General features: G+C 42.3%; 2 protein-coding genes across 6 annotated transcripts; both read right to left on the minus strand.

The window, feature by feature from the left end:
- Nucleotides 1-1801: 1801 nt before the first annotated feature.
- On the minus strand, nt 1802-23140 carry LOC118400876 (glucoside xylosyltransferase 1-like). 2 transcript variants are annotated; one of them, XM_052474697.1, is made up of 8 exons: nt 22795-23140; nt 18897-18977; nt 11146-11335; nt 10817-10948; nt 10292-10543; nt 8026-8149; nt 7567-7739; nt 1802-4950 (listed from the first exon to the last, which is right to left on the minus strand). In XM_052474697.1, exons 1-8 carry the CDS (start codon nt 23028-23030, stop codon nt 4789-4791), a joined length of 1350 nt encoding a protein of 449 aa, XP_052330657.1. In that variant the 5' UTR covers nt 23031-23140; the 3' UTR covers nt 1802-4788. The 2 variants fall into 2 exon arrangements, with proteins under 2 accessions (XP_052330657.1, XP_052330659.1); XM_052474699.1 differs by lacking the exon at nt 18897-18977.
- On the minus strand, nt 11342-18110 carry LOC127910574 (uncharacterized). Of its 4 annotated transcripts, none has more exons than XR_008075269.1 (3): nt 12584-18110; nt 12071-12490; nt 11342-11950 (listed from the first exon to the last, which is right to left on the minus strand). XR_008075269.1 is itself a non-coding variant. In XM_052474702.1 (3 exons), the coding sequence occupies exons 1-3, from the start codon at nt 12692-12694 to the stop codon at nt 11636-11638; spliced, it is 906 nt and encodes a 301-aa protein (XP_052330662.1). In that variant the 5' UTR covers nt 12695-18110; the 3' UTR covers nt 11342-11635. The 4 variants fall into 4 exon arrangements, 3 of the variants coding, with proteins under 3 accessions (XP_052330662.1, XP_052330661.1, XP_052330660.1); XM_052474702.1 differs by having other exon boundaries at nt 11342-11770; nt 11831-12490; XM_052474701.1 differs by having other exon boundaries at nt 11342-12490; nt 12644-18110.
- Nucleotides 23141-23486: the final 346 nt, after the last annotated feature.

The raw sequence follows: 23486 nt of genomic DNA on the forward strand, positions 1-23486 counted from the left end.
ACATAGGAAATAGGCAGTCATTTGGGACACAACCCATGCATAGCTAATGTACAATAGTAAATTATATTAATTGTTCTAAGCCCTGACATATCAGCACAATTATACCTGCTCTCAGCAGCGCGATAGTAATGTATTATTGATCAAAACGTCTCTCTCTTCAAAAAAATAATATCCTACTGCGCCTGGAGCGGGAAGGAAAGAAGCGAAAGAGGGAGACGGATGTGCTGCGGAGAAAACAAAATGTCCTCTTCCCGGGCCTGGCTGTGACAAAGTTTCTGTGTTTCCTCATCTCCAGTTTGTCACTTCAGCTCGTTTGACAACTGCAACAAGACACATGGCTGGCAGGAAGCTCTCCGTCTCTCTCAGCTAACAAGACTCATCATCCTCCGAGAAAGAAAAGGTGTTGGTGGGTGGATGGATGGGGGAAGGTGTTTTCACATTACAGGAGGTCTTGCTCTGTGACTCTCAAAGACAACATTTTTTTTAAAACTGACATTACATCCAACATCTCATCAACACTTTCTTGACCTTCCTATTTGATCCCAAACATCTTCTCTAAAAGATTCAAAGATCCTTTCACAGTAGTGTGCAGTCTTTACTTGTAAAAGGTCAAATGAACCACAGTCCGTGTTGTGTACCCAATTGGTAACTAATAGCATGCATGAGGATTCATTATTATATCATTTTGTTAGATTCTGGGCGGCAGGTAGCCTAGTGGTTAGAGCGTTGGGCCAGTAACCGAAAGGTTGCTGGATTGAATCCCAGAGCTGACGAGGTAAAAAAATCTGTCCTTCTGCCACTGAACAAGGCAGTTAAACCCACTTAGGCCGTCATTGTAAATAAGAATTTGTTCTTAACGGACTTGCCTAGTCAAATAAAAAGAGAGAGAAGATCCTGTATCTAACCCTGTGAATGATAGATATAGCTTATTATATACCAGCTGACATTGAGGCCCCAGCCCCACCCCTTTTACTTTACTGTGTTCGGCCATTTACCTCATACTTAATGTCTGGGCTTTTAAAGTGCTATTGAGCAGAAGGAAGGCAGGCAGGCAGGCTTCCAGAGCAACTGGGGGCGGACCACAACGTAGTGTCTCTGGGCAACTGTGCCTCATTGGCAAAAGCGGGCATAAGTAATCCATAACCAACAATCAAGTAAGTCGTGACAAACTAATTTACAAAACTCTGTTTTGGAAGAGACTGACATTACAATCAAAATGATTTTGTAATCAATTATGACACTAGAATTCATGTTACGGGAATCATATTGATGCGACAGTCTTTTTAAAATCAGAGAAGTTGGTTCTGAAGGGGCAGTTGATCTTTAAACCCTATACTGGTACTCGTATACATACGGGTTGAAAATGGCAGATTTGGGCACTGATAAGCACCTAAAATTGGAACGTAGTGGCTTTACACGATAGACATGACGTCAGAGCTCTGGCTCTGTGCTTCAAAGCGGCGGTAATTGGAAAACTCTTTTTTACAGAAATCCAGGTAATTCCAAAGGGTTCACATACTTTTTCGTTCCACTGTATATACTCCATATAGTGATTGCAGCCTATACACATGATATCAACTTTGAGGTAGACTTAATTAACAAAAATACCATGTCTATACCATAGACCATATTATCTCCCTCCATTTCTCTTCGTCCGTTTGCGAAACCCCAAGACAACTACAAAAAAAAAAAGAAAAAAAAAAAAAAAGACTGCTTAATTCCACCAACACTGTTCTATCGATTGTAGCCTTTTATACATGAAATATTGCACATTTACTGTGGGTCAAGCAGCACAACCAAGTTCACAACAAGGTGTAATATTTATTATAAACGATATACAATAACATCACAATGAACAAACTTGTTTTACCATAGATTGGGTATACTCAATAAAACATGTCATACACGGTCAGATTTTAACATTGATATTTTAAGACGTAATCCATGATCTGTACAATCAGTAGTGCAAAATCTGTTTTTAGCATTAGTTAGAAATGGAGGGAAAGAGTGACAAAAAAATGCACTTCTTAATCCAGTTTGGTTGTGTTAAGTGAATGTACAATAGGAGAAAATGTATGTTATTTCAAATGTATTCAATCCTCATTAAAAAAAAAGGTATTCAGTTGATTGTATGTTTGCTTCTTTCGTACCTATACGACCTATAAGATTCACATGTGAATCCAAAAACATTCAGTTATAATGAAGTACAGTACATACTTTTCAGATACAGCATAAACCTGGGGGATAAGTTCAATGCACAGAGCATAACAACCTATCGCATGTCAACTTTAGCTAAAACCAAACATGTTGTGATTAAATCTCTTTAGTAAACCTTCATGCCTAATTCCACACAAATATTGATCAGTGGCTATTATAGAATTCTATCTATGTTTACATGGAGACTATGGACGTATTCTTGGATAATTTACTCAGTAGTTATAATCATTATTGAGTTATAATATGGCAGACATTAAAAGTGCATTCTGTTGATAGATGTAATCTCATTTATAGTGCATTCGGAAAGTATTCAGACGCCTTCCCCTTTTCGCCATTTTGTTACGTTACAGCCTTATTCTAAAATTGAATGAATACATCTTCAATCTACACACAAAACCCCATAATGACAAAGCAAAAACAGAATTTTTCTTCTTTTCCCGTTGATCATCCTTTCTTATGTTTCTACAACTTGATTGGAGTCCACCTGTGGTAAATTCAATTGATTGGACAAGATTTGGAAAGGCACACACCAGTCTATATAAGGTCCCACAGTTGGCAGTGCATGTCAGAGCAAAAACCAAGCCATGAGGTTGAAGGAATAGTCCGTAGAGCTCCGAGGGGATTGTGTCGAGAAACATCTGGGAAAGGGTACCAAAAAAATGTCTGCAGCATTGAAGGTCCCCAAGAATACAACGGCCTCAGACATTCTTAAATGGAAGAAGTTTGGAACCACGAGACTCTTCCGGCCAAACTGAGCAATCGGGGGAGAAGGGCCTTGGTCAGGGAGGTGGCCAAGAACCCGATGGTTACTCTGACAGAGCTCCAGAGTTCCTCTGTGGAGATGGTAGAAACTTCCAGAAGGATGACCATCTCTGCAGGACTCCACCAATCAGGCCTTTATGGTCGTGGCCAGACAGAAGCCACTCCTCAGTAAAAAGCACATGACAGCCCACTTGGAGTTTGCCAAAAGGCACCTAAAGGACTCTCAGACCATGAGAAATACGATTCTCTGGACTAATGAAACCAAGATTGAACTCTTTAGCCTGACTCCCAAGCAGGAGGAAACCTGGCACCATCCCTACGGTGAAGCATGGTGGTGGCAGCATCATGCTGTGGGGATGTTTTTCAGCGGCAGGGACTGGGAGACTGGTCAGGATCGAGGGAAAGATGAACAGAGAAAAGAACAGAGAGATAACTGATGAAAACCTGCTCCAGAGCGCTCAGGACCTCAGTCTGGGGCGCAGATTCACCTTCCAACAGAACAACGACCCTAAGAACACAGCCAAGACAACGCAGGAGTGTTTTTGGGACAAGTTTCTGAATGTTCTTGAGTGGCCCAGCCAGAGTACGGACTTGAACATGATCTAACATCTCTGGAGAGACCTGAAAATATCTGTGCAGTGATGCTCCCCATCCAACGTGACAGAGCATTTAGGTTGAGGATCTGCAGAGAAGAATGGGAGAAACTCCCCAAATACAGGTGTGCCAAGCTTGTGGTGTCATACCCAAGAAGTCAAGGCTGTAATCGCTGCCAAAGGTGTTTCAAGAAACTACTGAATAAAAGGCTTGAATACTTCTGTAAATGTGATTTCATTTAGATTTTTTTAAATAAATTTGCCCCCCCAAAAAATCTAAAAACCTGCTCTCTCATTATGGGGTATTGTGTGTAGATTGATAAGGGAGGAAAAAAACAATCGAATCCATTTTAGAATAAGGCTGTAACGTAACAAAATGTGAAAAAAGTCAAGGTGTCTGAATACTTTCCGAATGCACTGTATAACACCAATATTGATATCCTCAGATTCTAACCTCAAAATACTTCCCTTTAGCATTTGTTGACAATCAAGTTTTGTACCAATGAAACTGCATTCATGGGATAGTTATGACAAACTTTACCCGGTGTGTTGTCATTCTTCATGACACTGCAGTTGTATATCTCAATCTAATTCTAACATTTAAATCTAATTGATATAATATTAACATATACTTTAAATAAAATATATACTTTTGGATCATGCGGGGCATATATAAAGAACCGTGATGGGTTCTCTTCCTTGAATACTTCTGAGGATTGCAATGCGATCGTCAGACTGACATTCTCATCACAGGTGAAAAACATACAGCAACCCGATTGTGAAGTGTACCATTTTTGCAGTCAGATGATCGAAACACCCAATTGTGTAGAGGGCAAAGAGATATAATTTCAGAGCCTTCCCACATGTTTTGACTGCAGTTCCCTAACCTGATGATTATCACGTTCACGGGACAAAGTTTTTTGAGGAACAACAGCTCCACAGGAAAACAGACACGGTGTTACACTGATCATCTTCCCCTCGAAATTGTCTTTGGAGCAGTGTCGACGCGCCGGTAGCTGTTGCCCGTTTGTAAACAGAAGACGGATTCATGGACGGTTGAGGAAAGAGCGTGGGCTAAATCCCGCCCGGGATCATATACACATGCCAGTAATGCATGCTCTTCCCTGTACTCCTGGGGGCATAGTTTCGAGGTGTGCCACAGAGTGTCAGTCAGCCGTCGATGGTTGTAGGAGAGTGGTAGGGCTAGTGGTATACGTCACCTTCCCTCTATGGTTTCCTGTTGAAGTATGCTGATGCTCCGTTTTAACCTCTTAGTAAACATGTGGCTGGCTCTTCCACAGTAGGTGTGTTTGGTCTCCTGAAGCTTTGCCTCCAGGGGGAGGAGTAGGAACTGGACTAGGTTGTCCCCAAATGTGTACTATGGAGAAGAAAACAAAATGTATATGATTACATGTCAGTGCAGGAATTTGGTCTAGTGGTAGCACTGCTGCGGTCAACTCTGGAACGACCACAAATTGCCCCCAAAAAGATCAGGCTTCGACCCTCGCTTCGGTTACTCATCAAGGCATCTCCGCCTCATCTCTCCCTCCCAAGACTCTCAGTCACTGCAGACCCAATCTCTTCAGTCATAGCCATGAATAAAGGATCAAGCTTTCTTACGTTCCGTGGGTGAGCCGCACTTTTACAGCAGGCACAGTAGAGAGGAAATGACCTTTTTACGAGGGCTCATTGGAACCCAGTTTGGCTAAGCATTAGGTCACTCAAAGGATGCACACACACTTGCTTTATCATCTATCATACACAACAGCAGGCCATAAAGCAGCATTAACAGTCTCTTATTGATTTTTATGTGGATGCTGTTGGGTGGTGATGGCGGTCTTCTTGGTGTGTGTGTGTTTCGTGTTCCTTGTCCACAACATCCCATCATTGTGTCTCAACATAGCATCATCAGCACTAACCTTTTTACAACTCTTCTGTGGATTTGGCTCATATCAGTAATGGTGAGCCCGGGTTTATTGCCAAGCAGCCTCAGTGCAAGCTGGGATAGGTCGTCTAGGGAGAGACACTGACTGAGTTCTTTGTGTGCTGAGAATGAGAGTGTTCTCCAGAAATGCCTGCTACAGTATGGGCTTCAGGCCTGCTGTCCTCAAAGGACTGGGAGGGGAGGGAATGGGGGAGCAGGGAGAGAGGAAACTGAAAGAGGTGTAAAGGAAGAGAATGAAAGACAGAGCGGCAGCAAAGGAAGAACTGGTAAGAGCTTCTTCCAAATGCTCAACAGACGGAACACAAGCTGTTGAAAGGCTGGTTAAATACTAAACACAGCTTCAACTATAAGAAAACGGATAAATAATTCTCAACCTAAAGAGCACTATTGGCTTAAGTTAACACACAGCAAGTTTCAATAACAAACTATTTCCTTCTCAGTTGTTCGTGAGTGGACTCTGGGTTAGAATGCACCTGGGCCTCCCCGCTGTAGGAGTGCGTGTGTGCTGTGTGTGTGTGTGTGTGTGTGTGTGTGTATTATTATAATCAATTAGAATCACATGGAGCTGATTTGCTGGTGTTTTTACATTATTTTATGCCATTTTGTTTTTGCTCAGAAAACTTTGGGGCTAAATATTTTTTTTTTTTTTAAATCACCCATGGACCGCCAGTTAGGGAACCCTGCTCGAAAAATGTCAGTACTAGGAGTGATCGGTGGGTGGATGCAGGTCTGGTTAGTAGGTAGGTAGGGATTAGCCTGGCCTTGGGAGAGCGGAGGCAGAATTACAGAGAAGTTAAAGGGACTATCAATTTAGCATTTTCGTCTGGATGGAAGTCCACCAAATAAAAAGCAATGGCCCAGAGTGCCCTGATGATGTAATCGAGCAAATGTTAAGAGGATAGTTTATTAAAAAAGGTCCAACGCAGCACTTTTTTATCTCAATTTCAAATCATTTTTGGGAAACAATTAAATTACCTTGCTGTGATTCTTATTTTGGAGCATTTTAACGAAAACAAACAAAAATAGCTTATTTAAGAAGCTATATCTCAAGCCAGAAATGTTGAGTGAAAACTAGCCGTTATTGGCAGAGGGGTTCGGAACTATTTCTTATTGGTCTATTGGCTACAGCCTGGTGATGGCACCAGGCAGACCAAAACTCTATCGCACCAAATCAGGATGAAACTTCAGGCAGCTCATACACAAAAAAGAGGTATTATTAACTTTCTCAATTTCACAGTAGTATTTCAACCTCAGTGTGGAAATGTATATAAAGACATAGGAAAATCATGTTTGACAGCACTGGGCCGAGAGGACAGAAAGACAGGAGAGGAAATGTTAACTCCCACACTAAGGGTATTTGACAAACTGATCTCAAAGCTGTGCGTTACAGGGAAGACATCCTCCTCCCCTCATGCGGTACCATTCCTGCAGGCTCATCCTGACATGACCCTCCAGCATGACAATGCCACCAGCCATACTGCTCGTTCTGTGCGTGATTTCCTGCAAGACAGGAATGTCAGTGTTCTGCCGTGGCCAGCGAAGAGCCCGGATCTCAATCCCATTGAGCATGTCTGGGACCTGTTGGATCGGGGATGGAGGGCTAGGGCCATTCCCCCCCAGAAATGTCTGAGAACTTGCAGGTGCCTTGGTGGAAGAGCGGGGTAACATCTCAATGCAATAACTGGCAAATCTGGTGCAGTCCATGAGATGTACTGCAGTACTTAATGCAGCTGGTGGCCACACCAGATACTGACTGTTACTTTTGACCCACCTTGTTCAGGGACATATTACTCCACTTCTGTTAGTCACATGTCAGTGGAACTTCTTCAGTTTATGTCTTAGTTGTTTAATGTTATGTTCATACAAATATTTACACGTCAAGTTTGCTTAAAATAAACACAGTTGACAGGGAGATGACGTTTCTTTTTTGCTGAGTTTAGTTAAATGCATCAGGAAGCACATCCTCCCTCAGGTTTGATGTTCTTTACTTCAATATCCCCCCCCTGTCTGAATTCCCAGGTTACAGGCATAGGATGAGGATGTCGTTACCTTCTGGATGGCTTCATAGACGGCCCGGAACGCTGGCTGCTTGTCGTCATGGTAAACACCTCGATTTCCGTGGAGAATGAAGACGCCCTCTTGTTCGGCCTCGAGACAGTTGCTGCCGTAGATACAGTGGTCTGGACGGTAGTTCCATTGGCACGGGAACACATACAGGCTCTCTGCACAAGGGAATACAGGAGGGAGAGAGGTAACTGAGGGTTTCTGTTACACCATTGCGTGAGTTGTATACTTACAGAGAAACAGTTATTCCTCTAGAGGAAGAAGAATAGATCGTTTCAATAATAAAGCAATGCGTCTTTCTGGGTCATGTTCACTTGAATTAAACTAAATAAAAAGATCAGAAACATGGAAGTACTAACTGCACCCGTCCAATAAGAAATGCACATTTTTGTTTTGGTTGCACAACGGTATGAGGCGGTGGGACCTAATGAAGGTGACTTTCACCTGGGTTATGATGGAATATGATGTTGAGCAGGTCCTGGTCTCCCCAGGTGATGTTGAGTTTATATTTCTGGAGAAGTGGCATCAGCAGCTCCACCCATTTGAGGGGGACTGACGTCATGTCATTCTGTCATAACAAGTAATAGTAAAGAAAGAACCAAAAATATGTTAAAATGACAGTGTGAACCACATTCATTCTGGGTAATGTGACACAATATAAATGGAAAACTAAAAAAACAGCCAAACTCCTAACTGACACCAAACAATTCATAAATTATTTCATCCTTTCTGTGTCTTGAGGCATGGCAATATGTTTATAACAGTACACCAGCGTTTCCCAAACTTAGTCCTGAGGACGCCAAGTGATTTTGGTTCTTGCCTTAACCCTACACAGCTCATTCAAAGCTTGATGATTAGCTGATAGGGGTCCCAAAGACCGAGTTGAGTTTGGGAAACCGTACAGTACAGTTGGTGAGCCACAGCTGGTGAGCTACGCAGACGAATGGCAACAGTGACCTCCTCTGGTCAATAATGGGGGTGCAGAAGACTTACAGAAAATGCCTTAGCCAACATTACAAATTGAAGAACACAACTACGATCATTTACAAATGACAGTACCAGTCAAACGTTTAGACACACCTACTCATTCAAGAGTTTATTTGTACTATTTTATACATTGTAGAATAATAGCTAAGACATCAAAACTATGAAGTAACACATGGAATCAGGTAGTAACCAAAAAAGTGTTTTATACATTTTTGATTCTTCAAAGTAACCACCCTCTCTCTGCCTTGATGACAGCTTTGCACACTCCTGGGATTCTCTCAACCAGCTTCACCTTGAATCAGTCTTGACGGAGTTCCCACATATGTTGAGCACTTGTCGGCTGCTTTTCCTCTGTGGTCCAACTCATCCCAAACCATCTCATTTAGGTTGAGGTCGGGTGATTGAGGAGGCCAGGTCATCTAATGCAAAGCTCCATCACGCTCCTTCTTGGTCAAATAGCCCTTACACAGCCTGGAGGTGTGTTGGGTCATTGTCCTGTTGAAAAACAAATGATAGTCCCACTAAGCACAACCCAGATGGGATGGCGTATCACTGCAGAACGCTGTGGTAGCCATGCTGGTTAAGTGTGGCTTGAATTCCAAATAAAAGCACTGACAGTGTCACCAGCAAAGTACCCCCACACCATCACGCCTCCTTTTACGGTGGGAACCACACATGCGGACGTCACCCGTTCACCTACTGTGTCACACAGCGGTTGGAACCAAAAATCTCAAATTTGGACTCGGACCATCCACTGGTCTAAACGCCCATTGCTCGTGTTTCTTGGCCCAAGCCGGCTTGGGCCCCATCTCTTTTCCTTATTGGTGTCCTTTAGTAGTTGTTTCTTTGTAGCAATTCGACCATGAAGGCCTGATTCACACAGTCTCCTCTGAACAGTTGATGTTGAGATGTGTCTGTTACTTGAACTCCGTGAAGCATTTATTTGGGCTGCAATTTCTGGTGCCGGTAACTCTAATGAACTTGTCCTCTGCTGCAGAGGTAACTCTGGGTCTTCCTTTCCTGTGGCGGTCCTCATGAGAGCCAATTTCATCATAGGGCTTGATGGTTTTTGCGACAGCACTTTTTTTGTTGTTGAAATCTTCCATATTTAATGACCTTCATGTCTTAAAGTAATGATGGATTGTCATTTCTCTCTATTTGAGCTGTAATTGCCATAATATGGATTTTTTTATTTTTTATTTTTACCAAATACGGCTATCTTCTGTATACCACGCCTACCTTGTCACAACACAACTGATTGGCTCAAATGCATTAAGGAGGAAAATCCACAAATAAACTTTTTAAAAAGGCACACCTGTTAATTGAAATGCATTCCAGGTGACTACCTCATGAAGCTGGTTGAGAGAATGCCAAGAGTGTGCAAAACTGTCATCAAGGCAAAGGGTGGCTACTTTGAAGAATCTGATTTGTTAAGCACTTTTTTGGTTACCACATGATTCCATGTGTTATTTAATAGTTTTGATGTATTCACTATTATTCTACAATGTAGAAAATAGTCGAAATAAATAAATGTCTTCAATGAGTAGGTGTGTCTAAACTTTTGACTGCTACTGTACCTTCAACAGTTTGGCCTTTATAGACACAAAATGCTTTAACAGAACATACAAAAAAATAAGCTGAGAAAGTTCAAGAGATCCTGACAACCTCTTCTCAAGCATATACACCTACACACAAAGACGCTCATTCTCACTGACACAATCACCTTGAAGTATTTCTCTCTTATCCGGGTCATGTTCATGAGCATGACGCCAGAGTTGACCCCGGTCTTTCCATAGTACGGGTGACGTGCGAAGCGGTTGTACCAGGCGATGCGTGGCTCCTCATGCTCAGGGGCCATGGCTGCCAGATGGGTGGAGTTGAAGAGGGAGAGCAGGGACCAGATCTCCTCTACAGGCTGAAGGAACAAGATATCGGTGTCCACGTACAGCAGAGAGTCTAAGTCTTTTAGGATCAACTGGAGAGGAGACAAAAAGTAAAAAGGTTAGAATGCCCAAGAACATAGTCAAACATTACACACATTACTCTGACAGCACACAATTTTCCTGATTCCCTGACCCAGATTTCAAATGGAGAATCTTCAATGAAAGTTGTTGAGGTCCAGGAATGGGCTTAATCTGGGTCCAATATCTCATGAACAAACGTGTATTGTTCTCAGCAAGGGGGACACTGAACAGTTTAATTGAGTTTTTTTTATTATGGCCAGTCTCATCAAACCCTGAGGACTCACCGGAAGGAAGAGCCTTTGAGAAGCACAGGGTTTGAAGAGTTTCTTCCACTCCTTGGCGTTCTCACTGGGGAAGGTGATGGGGTATGTGGTGTAGTTAAACCTGGTCTGGAAGACACTGGGCCACAAGTCCAGCTGAGGGAAAATATGCAGGGAACAGACACAAGTGTACAGGTTCGCTTTGACAGAGACAACCACACACCGGCACAGGTACAGACATCTAGTTCAACAGCTTCTCTCTTCTTCTTCTAGTTCCATCCTCTTAACCGCTAGGGCCATATCACTTAGTACCAAAATTCACCCTGCCACTAATTCCTGTTCTCCATACTTACAGACTCTCCAAAGCTGCCATGCAGATGGTCCTCTGCGAAAATGTGAAAGTGTAGCGGTTTGGCGCTGAAGAGGAGCGCAGACTTTAACATGGTGAGAGTCTCCTCTAGTCTGGGACCACAGGCCACTACAGCCAGATGGAGCCGCTCATCTCTAGTGGCCTCCTGGATGCTGGCGGGGGCTGGCTTCTCCCTGAGATAGTAAGATATAAAAAAAAAAGGGAGGAGGGCAGCATCTTAGGGCACTTTAGAAGAAGGGCACCACTTGCACAGTCCCCGTCAGGAATTTAAAAGCATTGGATTGTGGGAAGTATTGGATGGTGGGAATTCACAACATATTCATCTTTTGAGCTCTATGAACCTTATCCAACATGTTACTGGGCCCACCCATACTCTGGACCTGGTTATTATAATAATAATAATATAATAATAATATATGCCATTTAGCAGACGCTTTTATCCAAAGCGACTTACAGTCATGTGTGCATACATTCTACGTATGGGTGGTCCTGGGAATCGAACCCACTACCCTGGCGTTACAAGCGCCATGCACTACCAACTGAGCTACAGAAGGACCACCAAGGGGTTTTCTACTGGGCCCACCCACAATCACACCCATACTCTGGACCTGGTTATTACCAAGGGGTTTTCTACTGGGCCCACACACAATCACACCCATACTCTGGACCTGGTTATTACCAAGGGGTTTTCTACTGGGCCCACCCACAATCACACCCATACTCTGGACCTGGTTATTACCAAGGGGTTTTCTACTGGGCCCACCCACAATCACACCCATACTCTGGACCTGGTTATTACCAAGGGGTTTTCTACTGGGCCCACCCACAATCACACCCATACTCTGGACCCGGTTATTACAAAAGGGTTTTCTACTGGGTCCACCCACAATCACATCCATACTCTGGACCTGGTTATTACCAAGGCGTTTTCTACTGGGCCCACCCACAATCACACCCATACTCTGGACCTGGTTATTACCAAAGGGCTTTCTACTGGGCCCACCCACAATCACACCCATACTCTGGACCTGGTTATTACCAAAGGGCTTTCTACTGGGCCCACCCACAATCACACCCATACTCTGGACCTGGTTATTACCAAGGGGTTTTCTACTGGGCCCACCCACAATCACACCCATACTCTGGACCCGGTTATTACCAAGGGGTTTTCTACTGGGCCCACCCACAATCACATCCATACTCTGGACCCAGTTATTACCAAGGGGTTTTCTACTGGGCCCACCCACAATCACACCCATACTCTGGACCCGGTTATTACCAAGGGGTTTTCTACTGGGCCCACCCACAATCACACCCATACTCTGGACCTGATTATTACCAAGGGTTTTCTATTCACCCCATACTCTGGGGTTTTACTGTTTTCTACTGGGCCCACCCACAATCACACCCATACTCTGGACCTGGTTATTACCAAGGGGTTTTCTGCTGGGCCCACCCACAATCACACCCATACTCTGGACCTGGTTATTACCAAGGGGTTTTCTGCTGGGCCCACCCACAATCACACCCATAATCTGGACCTGGTTATTACCAAAGGGCTTTCTATTGACGTATCCTCTATTGTTGATGTTGCTTTATCTGATCACCACTGTGTATTATTTTACTACCTCGTTGCCTTATTGCACAGGGTAATACTGAACACATTATTAAGAAACACTATCTTACCTCTGAAGTTGCTATAGATTTTATTGAGTGTATGAACAATACACCACCACCTATTCTGCCTTCCTCTTGTGATGATTTAGTTGATAACTTTAATTGCAAATTAAAGGGCAAACATTGATGCCACAGCTCCAGTAAAGCTGAAAAGGGCCTCATCCAAATGGGAGTGAGGAAACTCCCTTGGATGAGTGAGGAAATTATAATCAATTACAAAGAGAAATTGCAGAAAGGCAGAGCGGAACTTGAGAAAATCAAAGTTGCAGGTTTTTTTATGATATTTCATGGCAATCAGACATGCCAGACGAGCTCATTTTTCTAACTCGATCACTATTCAAAAATCAGAATAATTTGAGAGTGCTCCCTGACCATTGACTGCCAGATAAATTTGTACCCTGGCAAAACTATGTGGACTTCCCTCATCTAAATGTGATGAGTTTGCAGCATATTTCAGAGATAAGCTAACCAACATTAGGTTGGGTATCATTCAAGCAAGACCTGATGAGAAGAATGATGATATGTGGTCCTTCTGTAGCTCAGTTGGTAGAGCATGGCGCTTGTAACGCCAGGGTAGTGGGTTCGATCCCCGGGACCACCCATACGTAGAATGTATGCACACATGACTGTAAGTCGCTTTGGATAAAAGCGTCTGCTAAATGGCATATATTATTATATGTGCCCTAGACTACCACACAAAGGCACTATGGATTTATTTTCCCTGGTTGACATGCTCAGAAAAGTGAGATCACAACTTAAGCCGTGTACCTGCCTTCTCGATCCCATCCCCACCACCTTCATCAAAACTGTTTTTAATTGTATATCTGAAGAAGTGCAAGCTATTATTAAAATCACTCATTGTTCACAGGCACTTTCCCCACTGCACTAAAAAACTGCTATGGCGAAACCCCTTCTGAACCAAAGTAATCTAGATTTTTTTGGGGCAACCCCGACCTTTCATTCTTAAGCAAAATTCTGGAGAAATAAAGCAAAATGCTGGAGAAATTGGCGTTCAAAACAAAATATTTGTTTAAGTGGCAATTTTTTAAAAAACATTTCAAATCTGCTTTTTGTCCACACCACAGCACATAGACAGCCTTAGTTAAAGTTGCATTCGACACTGTTAACCATGATGCCCTTCTGGACAGACTGGAGAGGTGGGTTGGCCTAAATGAGTTCAGGACGTATTTAACCGGTCGAGAGTTTGTCAAACTTTGGTGAACATAACTTAGAGAGAGAAACTATATATTACATCTGGCGTCCCACATTGTTCGATTTTGGGTCCGGTAGAGTTCAGTTTATATATGTAACCTCTTGGCAGCGTTATCAGGAAGCACTGCATTGATTTTCACGGCTGCGCAGACAATACACAACTTTACATTTCTGCGTGACCGGAGGATTTTAGCTCCACGGATAAATGAGACTGTACTGGGGATGTAAATACCTGGGATGGCTCACAACTTCCTCCAGCTAAATCAAGACAAGACCGAGGTACTTGTTGTTCGAGCCAAAGCAATGAGAGAGAATCTAGCTGCAAATTTTAATTCACAGGCCATAAAAAAAAGAGGAAACAGCAGGCAAAACACCTAGGTGTTGTTTTAGATTCTGGCACAAAATCTTGAATCACATATCAGGAATGTGACCAAAATAGCTTTTTAACCGCCTGAGGAACTTTGCCAAGGTGCGGCCGTTTCTCTCTCGGGCTAATCCAGAGACTCATCCGTGCGTTTATTACAAACAGGCTTGACTGCTGTAATGCTCTGCTGACTGATCTACCCAGGAAAGCCGTTGGTCAACTGAAAAAAAACATGCAGAATGCTGCAGCTCGGGTACTGACCAAGACCAGAGCACACATTACACCGGTTTTAAGGTCTCTGCATTGGCTGCCTGTGAGTTTTTGAATAATATATTTTTTTTTTTAAAGAGTCTTCTATTGGTTTTTAAAATCAATCCAGGATTGTGTACCCAGTGGGTGCCTCAGGTCCTCTGGCACTGGTATTTTAACCAAAGTCTAGGACCAAGAGGCATGGAGAGGCACCCTTTAGGTATTATGCACCCAGCCTCTGGAATAGCATGCCAGAGAACCCGAAGGAGGCTGAAACTGTAGACATAAAACGGATCTTCAAACACATTTTTAGCTTTGATTTTCCTGATTTTTAGTTCTCTTTTGTTTATCTTATGTTTGTTTGTAGTAAATATTTCAGCTTTTTATTTTTGTGGGGGTTTTTTCTTCCTAAAAGCATCGTTCATCGTTAGAACCGTTGTAGGTACATTGTTTAATCTAAACAACTCTGAAGCAATTATCAGCAGACAAAAAATAAATCACTAAAAACAGAGATTACCCAAGAATAAATATTCGATATCGTTAAAACATTTGCACGGTACAAAGTACCAGGAACGGGCGGCTTTCCCATAGAATTCCATTCAAGAGCAAGTTTCAGTTTAATACAATATGCAAATATATATATCTATCAAAAATGGCTGTTGATGCCGAAAAGGCTTGACCATCTTGAATGTCCTTTTCTACTAAAAACTTTGGAAGCTTTCAACTTTCCAGATGAAATAACACATTTTCTAAAATATTGTATAAATTATCCTCAAGCTAAAATGTACACAAATAATATCTGATTAAATTGCTTTACAAAGAGGCACAAGACTGTGATGTCCCCTCACCCCCCTCCTGTTTGCACTGGCAATTCTACCGCATGCAGAAATAATTAGACAGGACCCAAAACGTAACAGGTATCAGTATTGGTAAAACATTAATATAAACTTAACCGTTTTGCAGATGATCTCCAGATATACCTGACCAATATTGAAAACTCAATGCCCCCTTTGCTAAAATTATTTTCAGAATACTCAAAAATCTCAGGATATAAAATTAACATGGGGTGGGGATCCTTTAAGTGGACCACAACAAATATTTAATACTTAGGATGATTAACATGTGACAAACAAATATATAAAGACAACTATATTCTAAACTCAGCAACATTTTTTTTCCTTTTTCAGGTCCCCGTCTTTCAAAGATAATTCATAAAAGCCAAATAACTTCACAGATCTTCATTGTAAAGGGTTTGAACACTGTTTCCCATGCTGTTCAATGAACCATAAACAATTAATGAACATGCACCTGTGGAACGGTCGTTAAGACACGAACAGCTTACAGACGGTAGACAATTAAGGTCACAGTTATGAAAACTTAGGACACTAAAGAGGCCTTTCTACTGATTTTGAAAAACATCAAAAGAAAGATGCCCAGGGTCTCTGTTCATCTGCGTGAACGCACCTTAGGCACGCTGCAACAAGGCATGAGGACTGCAGATGTGGCCAGGGCAATAAATTGCAATGTCCATACTGGGAGACGCCTAAGACAGCACTACAGGGAGACAGAACAGACAGCTGATCGTCCTCGCAGTGGCAGACCACGTGTAACAACACCTGCGTAGGATTGGTACATCTGAACATCACCTGCAGGACAGGTACAGAATGGCAACAACAACTGCCCGAGTTACACAATCCCTCAATCAGTGCTCAGACTTTCCACAATAGGCTGGACTGAGGGATTCTGGCCTGTTGTAAGGCAGATCCTCACCAGATATCACCAGCAACGTCACCTATGGGCACAAACCCACCGTCGCTGGACCAGACAGGACTGGCAAAAAGTGCTCTTCACTGACAAGTCACAGTTTTGTCTCACCAGGGGTGATGGTCAGATTCGTGTTTATCGTTGAAGGAATGAGCGTTACACCGCGGCCTGTACTCTGGAGCGGGATCGATTTGGAGGTGGAGGGTCCGTCATGGTCTGGGGCGGTGTGTCACAGCATCATCGGACTGAGCTTGTTGTCATTGCAGGCAATCTCAACACTGTGCGTTACAGGGAAGACATCCTCCTCCCTCATGTGGTACCCTTCCTGCAGGCTCATCCTGACATGACCCTCCAGCATGACAATGCCACCAGCCATACTGCTCATTCTGTACGTGATTTCCTGCAAGACAGGAATGTCAGTGTTCTGCCATGGCCAGTGAAGAGCCCAGATCTCAATCCCATTGAGCACGTCTGGAACCTGTTGGATCAGAGGGTGAGGGCTATGGCCATTCCCCCCAGAAATGTCCGGGAACTTGCAGGTGCCTTGGTGGAAGAGTGGTGTAACATCTCACAGCAAGAACTGGCCAATCTGGTGCAGTCCATGAGGAGGAGATGCACTGCAGTACTTAATGCAGCTGGTGGCCACACCAGATACTGACTGTTACTTTTGATTTTGACCCCCCTTGTTCAGGGACACATTATTCCATTTCGGTTAGTCACCTGTCTGTGGAACTTGTTCAGTTTATGTCTCAATTGTTGAATCTCATGTTCATACAAATATTTACACGTTAAGTTTGTTGAAAATAAACGCTGTTGACAGTGAGAGGACGTTTCTTTTTTTGCTGCATTCATTACTCAACGATATGAAAGCAGATCTAATTCAATTGAATAATCTTCCCATAAATCATACAGGTAGAACAAACCTCTTTAGAATGGCATGACTGCCAAATCCAATACCAATTACCCCACCGAAGACATTCTTTAAAATAAAAAAGAAATACTCAGTCATAACAGACAAATAAAAAATGCTGCTTATATTCCCCAAGTCTGAAGTGGTTGCTACACTTGACACTTACAATGCGACTTCTGCTATCAGAATACGAAGATCACATTGAAAACACGGGTCTAGACGCACAAAAAAAAAAAATCGCTTCGTGGACTGATTGTGTTTAAATCTGGAAGACCAGATTTCTCCTGTCTGGACGCAAATCAGGCTACCTACCGAAAGCGCACAGTGGGTGACGGAGGACATAGAGTGCGAGGAAAGTGTTTGCTGGCTTCATAAATGCTAGCCAGTTAGCTAATGATAACCCAGGTACAATCACTTTAGCATCGCTTGCAAGCTAGCTACAGAGGTCAGCTGGCTAGTTTGCCACAGTAGTTACCTACAGCCATCAGTGGTTGTGTTATCATATTTTGCCTATTACACCATTTGTTGAATGCATTCTAGGCATTTGAATATGACGCGGAGAAAAGGGAATTGTTATATAAATAATCTAATATCAAGCATTACTAGCAGACCAAAGCTCTGGTTAAACCGGATGCCCTCAGATAACTCTGGGCCCAGTGTCCTCACTCAAGTTTAGAGCCTACGTGCAATAACATGATTATCCGAAGGACACACAGCTGCCATCACGCAAATACTCCCCTGTAACTACAAAGAGCAGCCTGCAACACTAACGAGCTTATGAACCCTACATGCACTCCTGTATAAACAGGAAACACCAACAGAATCCGGACACTGGACACGGTAGACACATTTAAATGTAGGTGTCGATGCAAGACGCGCTCAGAATTCCATGATCAGAATACTAAAGCTGCATGAACTGTCAAGTCTAGACACGGCCTGAAGGTGGTTTTAAACTTCCAGACTTGGAATTGTATCAACTCGCTACCCAGGGCTTTTATTTGCGACATTCGGAAAGTATTCAGACCCCTTACAGCCTTATTCTAAAATCTTCAATTTACACACAATAACCCATAATGTCAAAGCGAGAAAAAAAAAAACTTTATACCTTTATTTACATACGTTTTCAGACCCTTTGCTATAACTTTAATGAGACTCGAAACTGAGCTCAGGTGCATCCTGTTTCCATTGATCATCCTTGAGATGATTGGAGAACGCCTGTGACAAATTCAATAACTAGACAGCTAGATTGTTGCTTTATAAAAAGGCCAAAGAAAGCTAGAAATCGTTTTTAAGAATTCCTCAAGCATTTAAATGGCTAGACAAAAATGGCTAATGTAGCCATCCAGCCAGGATAACGTTGCTAACGTAGCCATCTAGCCAGGATAACGTTGCTAACTAGCTAACCATGAGCAAGCTAGCTAACAGGCATTTTCTGTAAAATAAAAAAATAAAAACCTGCTCAAGACAGTTAACAGAATTGTCCATTTAAACAACTTTAGCCAATTTACTAATTACTACATTTTTGCTAACATTAGGTAGTTAATCCAGAGATTCTTACCTTTGCCTCGATTTGTCAGTCTCGTCCAGATCATCATAGCCCTGGTGAGTGATGTGAAGCTTGAGACAGGTATTTGTAGTTCTGTGTGATAGCCACATTAGCATTTCAATTTCGGGGGTTAAATACAGGCAAATATATTTATTTAAAAAAAAGTAATTGTCAGAGAGATTTACACGGTTTTCAAAACGAACGAAACACAGCCCTTATTTTGAAGTGTTTCTAAAAACCCACAATGGATCAAATGAATGGTGGAAAAAAATGATTGGAACCATTTCTGTGTTTGACCGTTAGGTTTAATGGGTATTATGACTCCTACTGTGGTAGACTACACTACAAAGCCAGGTTTCCCGATGGAAAAATGGAATTTACAAATGTTTTAATGATGCATCGTAAAAACAACGGGCCGAAAATGACACAGCCGTTTCCCAAAACACCATGCTGTGCACTCAATACAAACTTAAATTTAACTGTGTCGTTACAGGAGCTGTCACGTGTTAAATGACTCCAGAATATAGCCTATTATGTATTCATGTTTTTGTGTTATGTTTGCCGTGTATTCTGTTTTCTCCTGATCTTTTGTATGCAATGTTTGATTTGAGTCAACTCTGTATTTCTTGAGTGTGTGTGCAAACTGGGAGCAACAATGAATAAAGCCAAATTCAAATCGCTCAGCGTTGCTATAGAAAATATCAAGTGACCTAAAAATAAAATATGATGACAATGGTTTTCGCAAAGGAATTGGGCTTCAAGTAGGCCTACAGATATTAAACATTAAGTGCCAAGTCAAGCGACATTGGCATAGATCTAACATGGTAACCTTTAGGTTATTGGTTAGGCTACAGTGTAATTTCTGAGCTTTTTGATGGTTGTAGCCTATAGGCCTAATAGATATAAATATTGACGCAAGCTCAGATGTAGTCTAACCGTTTAATGCCAGGTACACTTCCTTTCATACATAAGTTTAGGGTCACTTAGAAATGTCCTTGTTTTTTAAAATTGGAGCACATCTTTTGTCCAATAAATAACAAAATTGATCAGAAATACAGTGTAGACATAGTTAATGTTGTAAATGACTATTGTAGCTGGAAACTGCATTATTTATTTTATGGAATATCTACATAGGAGTACAGAGGCCCATTATCAGCAACCATCACTCCTGTATTCCAATAGCACATTGTGTTAGCTAATCCCAGGTTAACATTTTAAAAGGCTAATTGATCATTAGAAAACCCTTTTGCAAATGTTTGAACAGGTGAAAACTGTTGTTCTGATTAAAGAAGCAATAAAAATGGTCTTCTTTAGACTATTTGAGTATCTGTAGCATCAACATTTGTGGGTTTGATTACAGGCTGAAAATGTCCAGAAACAAAGAACTTTCTTCTGAATTCATTAGTCTATTCTTGTTCTGAGAAATGAAGGCTATTCCATGCGAGAAATTGCCAAGAAAATGAAGATCTCGTACAACGCTGCGTACTACTCCCTTCACAGAAGAGTGCAAACTGGCTGTAACCAAAATAGAAAGAGTGGGGTGCACAACTGAGCAAGAGGACAAGTACATTAGAGTGTCTAGTTAGAGAAACAGACGCCTCACAAGTCCTCAACTGGCAGCTTCATTAAACAGTACCCGCAAAAGACCAGTCTCAACATCAACAGTGAAGAGGCGACTCTGGGATGCTGGCCTTCTTGGCAGAGTTCCATTTTAATATTTTTTGGGGGGGCCAGTCTGAGATATGGCTTTTTCTTTGCAACTCTGCCTAGAAGGCCAGCATCCCAGAGTCGCCTCTTCACTGTTGACGTTGAGACTGGTGTTTTGCGGGTACTATTTAATGAAGCTGCCAGTTGAGGACTTGAGGCGTCTGTTTCTCAAACGTGACACTAATGTACTTGTCCTCTTGTTCAGTTGTGCACCGGGGTCTACCACTCCTCTTTTCTAACGATGCCTTAAGATGCTTTTGGGAAACCGGGTCCAGGTTGCAGTGGTGTGTATTCATGGACGCCAAGGGAAGCCAGGCTTCCCAAAAACATTTACCAAGAAGAAACAGAAAAAAATTATTCATCTTTCAACAGTGTTTCATAGTTTTCCTTTAATTCGCAAGAGGCTGAATGTATCTCACCGGAGAAAGCGTCAGAGCGAACGAAACAGTGCCCCTCTGTCTCGGTTTGTGTAGCCCATCTATCTGATGCTGTCTGGTCAAAAAGAGTAGGACATTGTTGCAGCATGTAGAATTGAATGCAAGGGAAGCCAGCGAGCATTTGGCCTCCCTTGATACATTTTTTGTTTTAAGTATAAAATAGTCAATCAGCTTTGAGCTATGTGTGCTGTGTGTGCTCAACTGTGAAATGGTGTCGAGGGAAGCCAGTTTGGATTTGGCTTCACACCAATCCCACCGAGAGCAAAATGTTATTTACAGAAAAAACTAGAATTGTTGCATCTCATTGTGTTGTGGCTAGCTAAAATAGGCCCTTTCCTAACGTAGCTGGCTCATTGTTGCCCATGAAAGGAAGTTAGACTACCTGGATAAAATTCTTGCTCGCTAGCCTATGACAAAAACTAAAAGCGTATTGTATGACGAACTCATAGACCGTTATAGTCAACATGAGAGGAAGGCATTGGCGTTCCTCATGATTCCCACAAGCAACTGCAGCCCCTCAGGAGTTTTGAATTTGTGTAGCCCTCAAAGTTTCCCATGCTCTACAAGTACGGTGAGTCAAAATGTTGATCTACTTGCACAAACACACACAGACAAATCAGAACCAGACAGCCAAATCATATTTAGCTTACATTGATTGGACTACATTATTTTTTTTATATCTTTTAGTTTTAGACTAAGCATCGGTGATTTGATGATGTTGAAACGGTGCAGCTCCTGTTCTTTGCGATTTGCAGTTACTCTTCGTGTTTCTAACTCAAGTTGTTTAGTAGTCCAAAAATGTTAAAAACATTAACTTGCTGTACGTAACAACTGTTTGTTACATGCAATGTGGTTTGTGGACGTCGCCGGACAGAGCTCGCTCACCGGTTTTGTTATGAAACAACATGTGAATGAGTGGCCACTGTCTTATTGTCTCGTCCTTTACATATCACGGTTTCAAGGCATATGAATGAACTAACCGGTTATAGAGAAAACACCACAACTAGGTTGTAACATGGCTTTTTTTTCTGGCTTGGCTTCCCCAGTGATTTTACCCAAGCACAGCTACTGCCAGGTTTAAAAATGAGTTAAGTGGCCACTGTCAGCCTTTCAAGGGGTTGCCCCAGCCATGCATACATAGGTCCCAATCAGTTCATTCCACAAACATCAGGAGGCAGTCTACAATAGGGATTCCAGTAAGACACTGACAATGCCCTACACAAGACAGAACAACAAGTTCAATGCCTTTTGGTTCCATGGTGATTGAATCATGATAGGGGTAGATTAGAGAGCTACTTGGTTATCGAGCAAGCTGCTTGAGTTTCTCTAATATTTGCAGAAATAGATAACTAGTTAGGTAAGAACCCATCATCTTGAACTAAGCAGGACATCTAATGATAGGTAACGTTACCTAACAGGGGGGAAAAAACTGAAATTGCAATGTGGATAATTGTGAATTAGCAAATTCATGGATTTATAGCAGGCAATGATGATCAACATCCTCCCCATGGCATTATGACTTTGGTTAGTTAACCCACGAGCTCATTGATCTGTGGTTGTACATCGTCATCCTTACGGTACGGGGCAATGTTTTATAGGTAAAGTCAACAGATTAGCTGGTTAGCTAACGTTAGCTAGTAATCCTGCTAGCGAAGAGTTGTGGCTAGTATTTTACAAGTGTGGCTAGCTTTAGCGTGTTAGCTAGTTACTTGGCTGACTTCTGTAGCCAACTAACTACCTAGTTGGCTAATCAATTGTTATTTTACCTGGTCCTGTCATGTTCTTGGTGGGCAAAAAGGCTTGGCACTTCGCCACCATTCCTGACTATGTGCCCAGTGTCTTGGGGTTGCCTGCCACTGGATTTTTTTGTTCTTCGGTCGGTCCATCCGTCTTCGTATTGCGACTCAAAAGACGAGGCTACCGGTAGTTGATTAAAAACATACAGCACCGAAAAGACAGCAAAGACCATGCACAGTAGAAGTGCATGAAGATAACATCGCATTTTGTGAATTTAAAAAATGCACTTAACCGTGCTACCGTAACATTCTTTCAGATATGGATTTACATTGACTAACGAGGGTTGTGTTTACGTCAACTTTGAGCTCCACCTTCTGTCAAGAAACCAAAGCACAGGGGTGTATTCATTACGTCTTGCAAAGGAAATCGTTTACAGTTTAACCAAACGGAAGCAAACGGGACGAAACGGTGGGACTTACCTGCATTTGTCCAATAGAAACTGTAGTGTTCATTGTAACACGTTTTCGGTTTGGAGTAAACCGTTTATTGCAAACGTTTTGCAACCGAATCAGCGTGATGAATACACCCCTAATTACTGTTCCAGATATTATTTAATACACACATGGTCAACAGTATGTGGACACCGGCCCATAGAACATCTCATTCCAAAATCATTGGCATGAATATGGAGTTGGTCCCCCCTTTGCTCCTATAACAGCCT

Source organism: Oncorhynchus keta, chromosome 22 (assembly GCF_023373465.1).
Source record: "Oncorhynchus keta strain PuntledgeMale-10-30-2019 chromosome 22, Oket_V2, whole genome shotgun sequence".
Taxonomy (NCBI): Eukaryota; Metazoa; Chordata; class Actinopteri; order Salmoniformes; family Salmonidae; genus Oncorhynchus; species Oncorhynchus keta.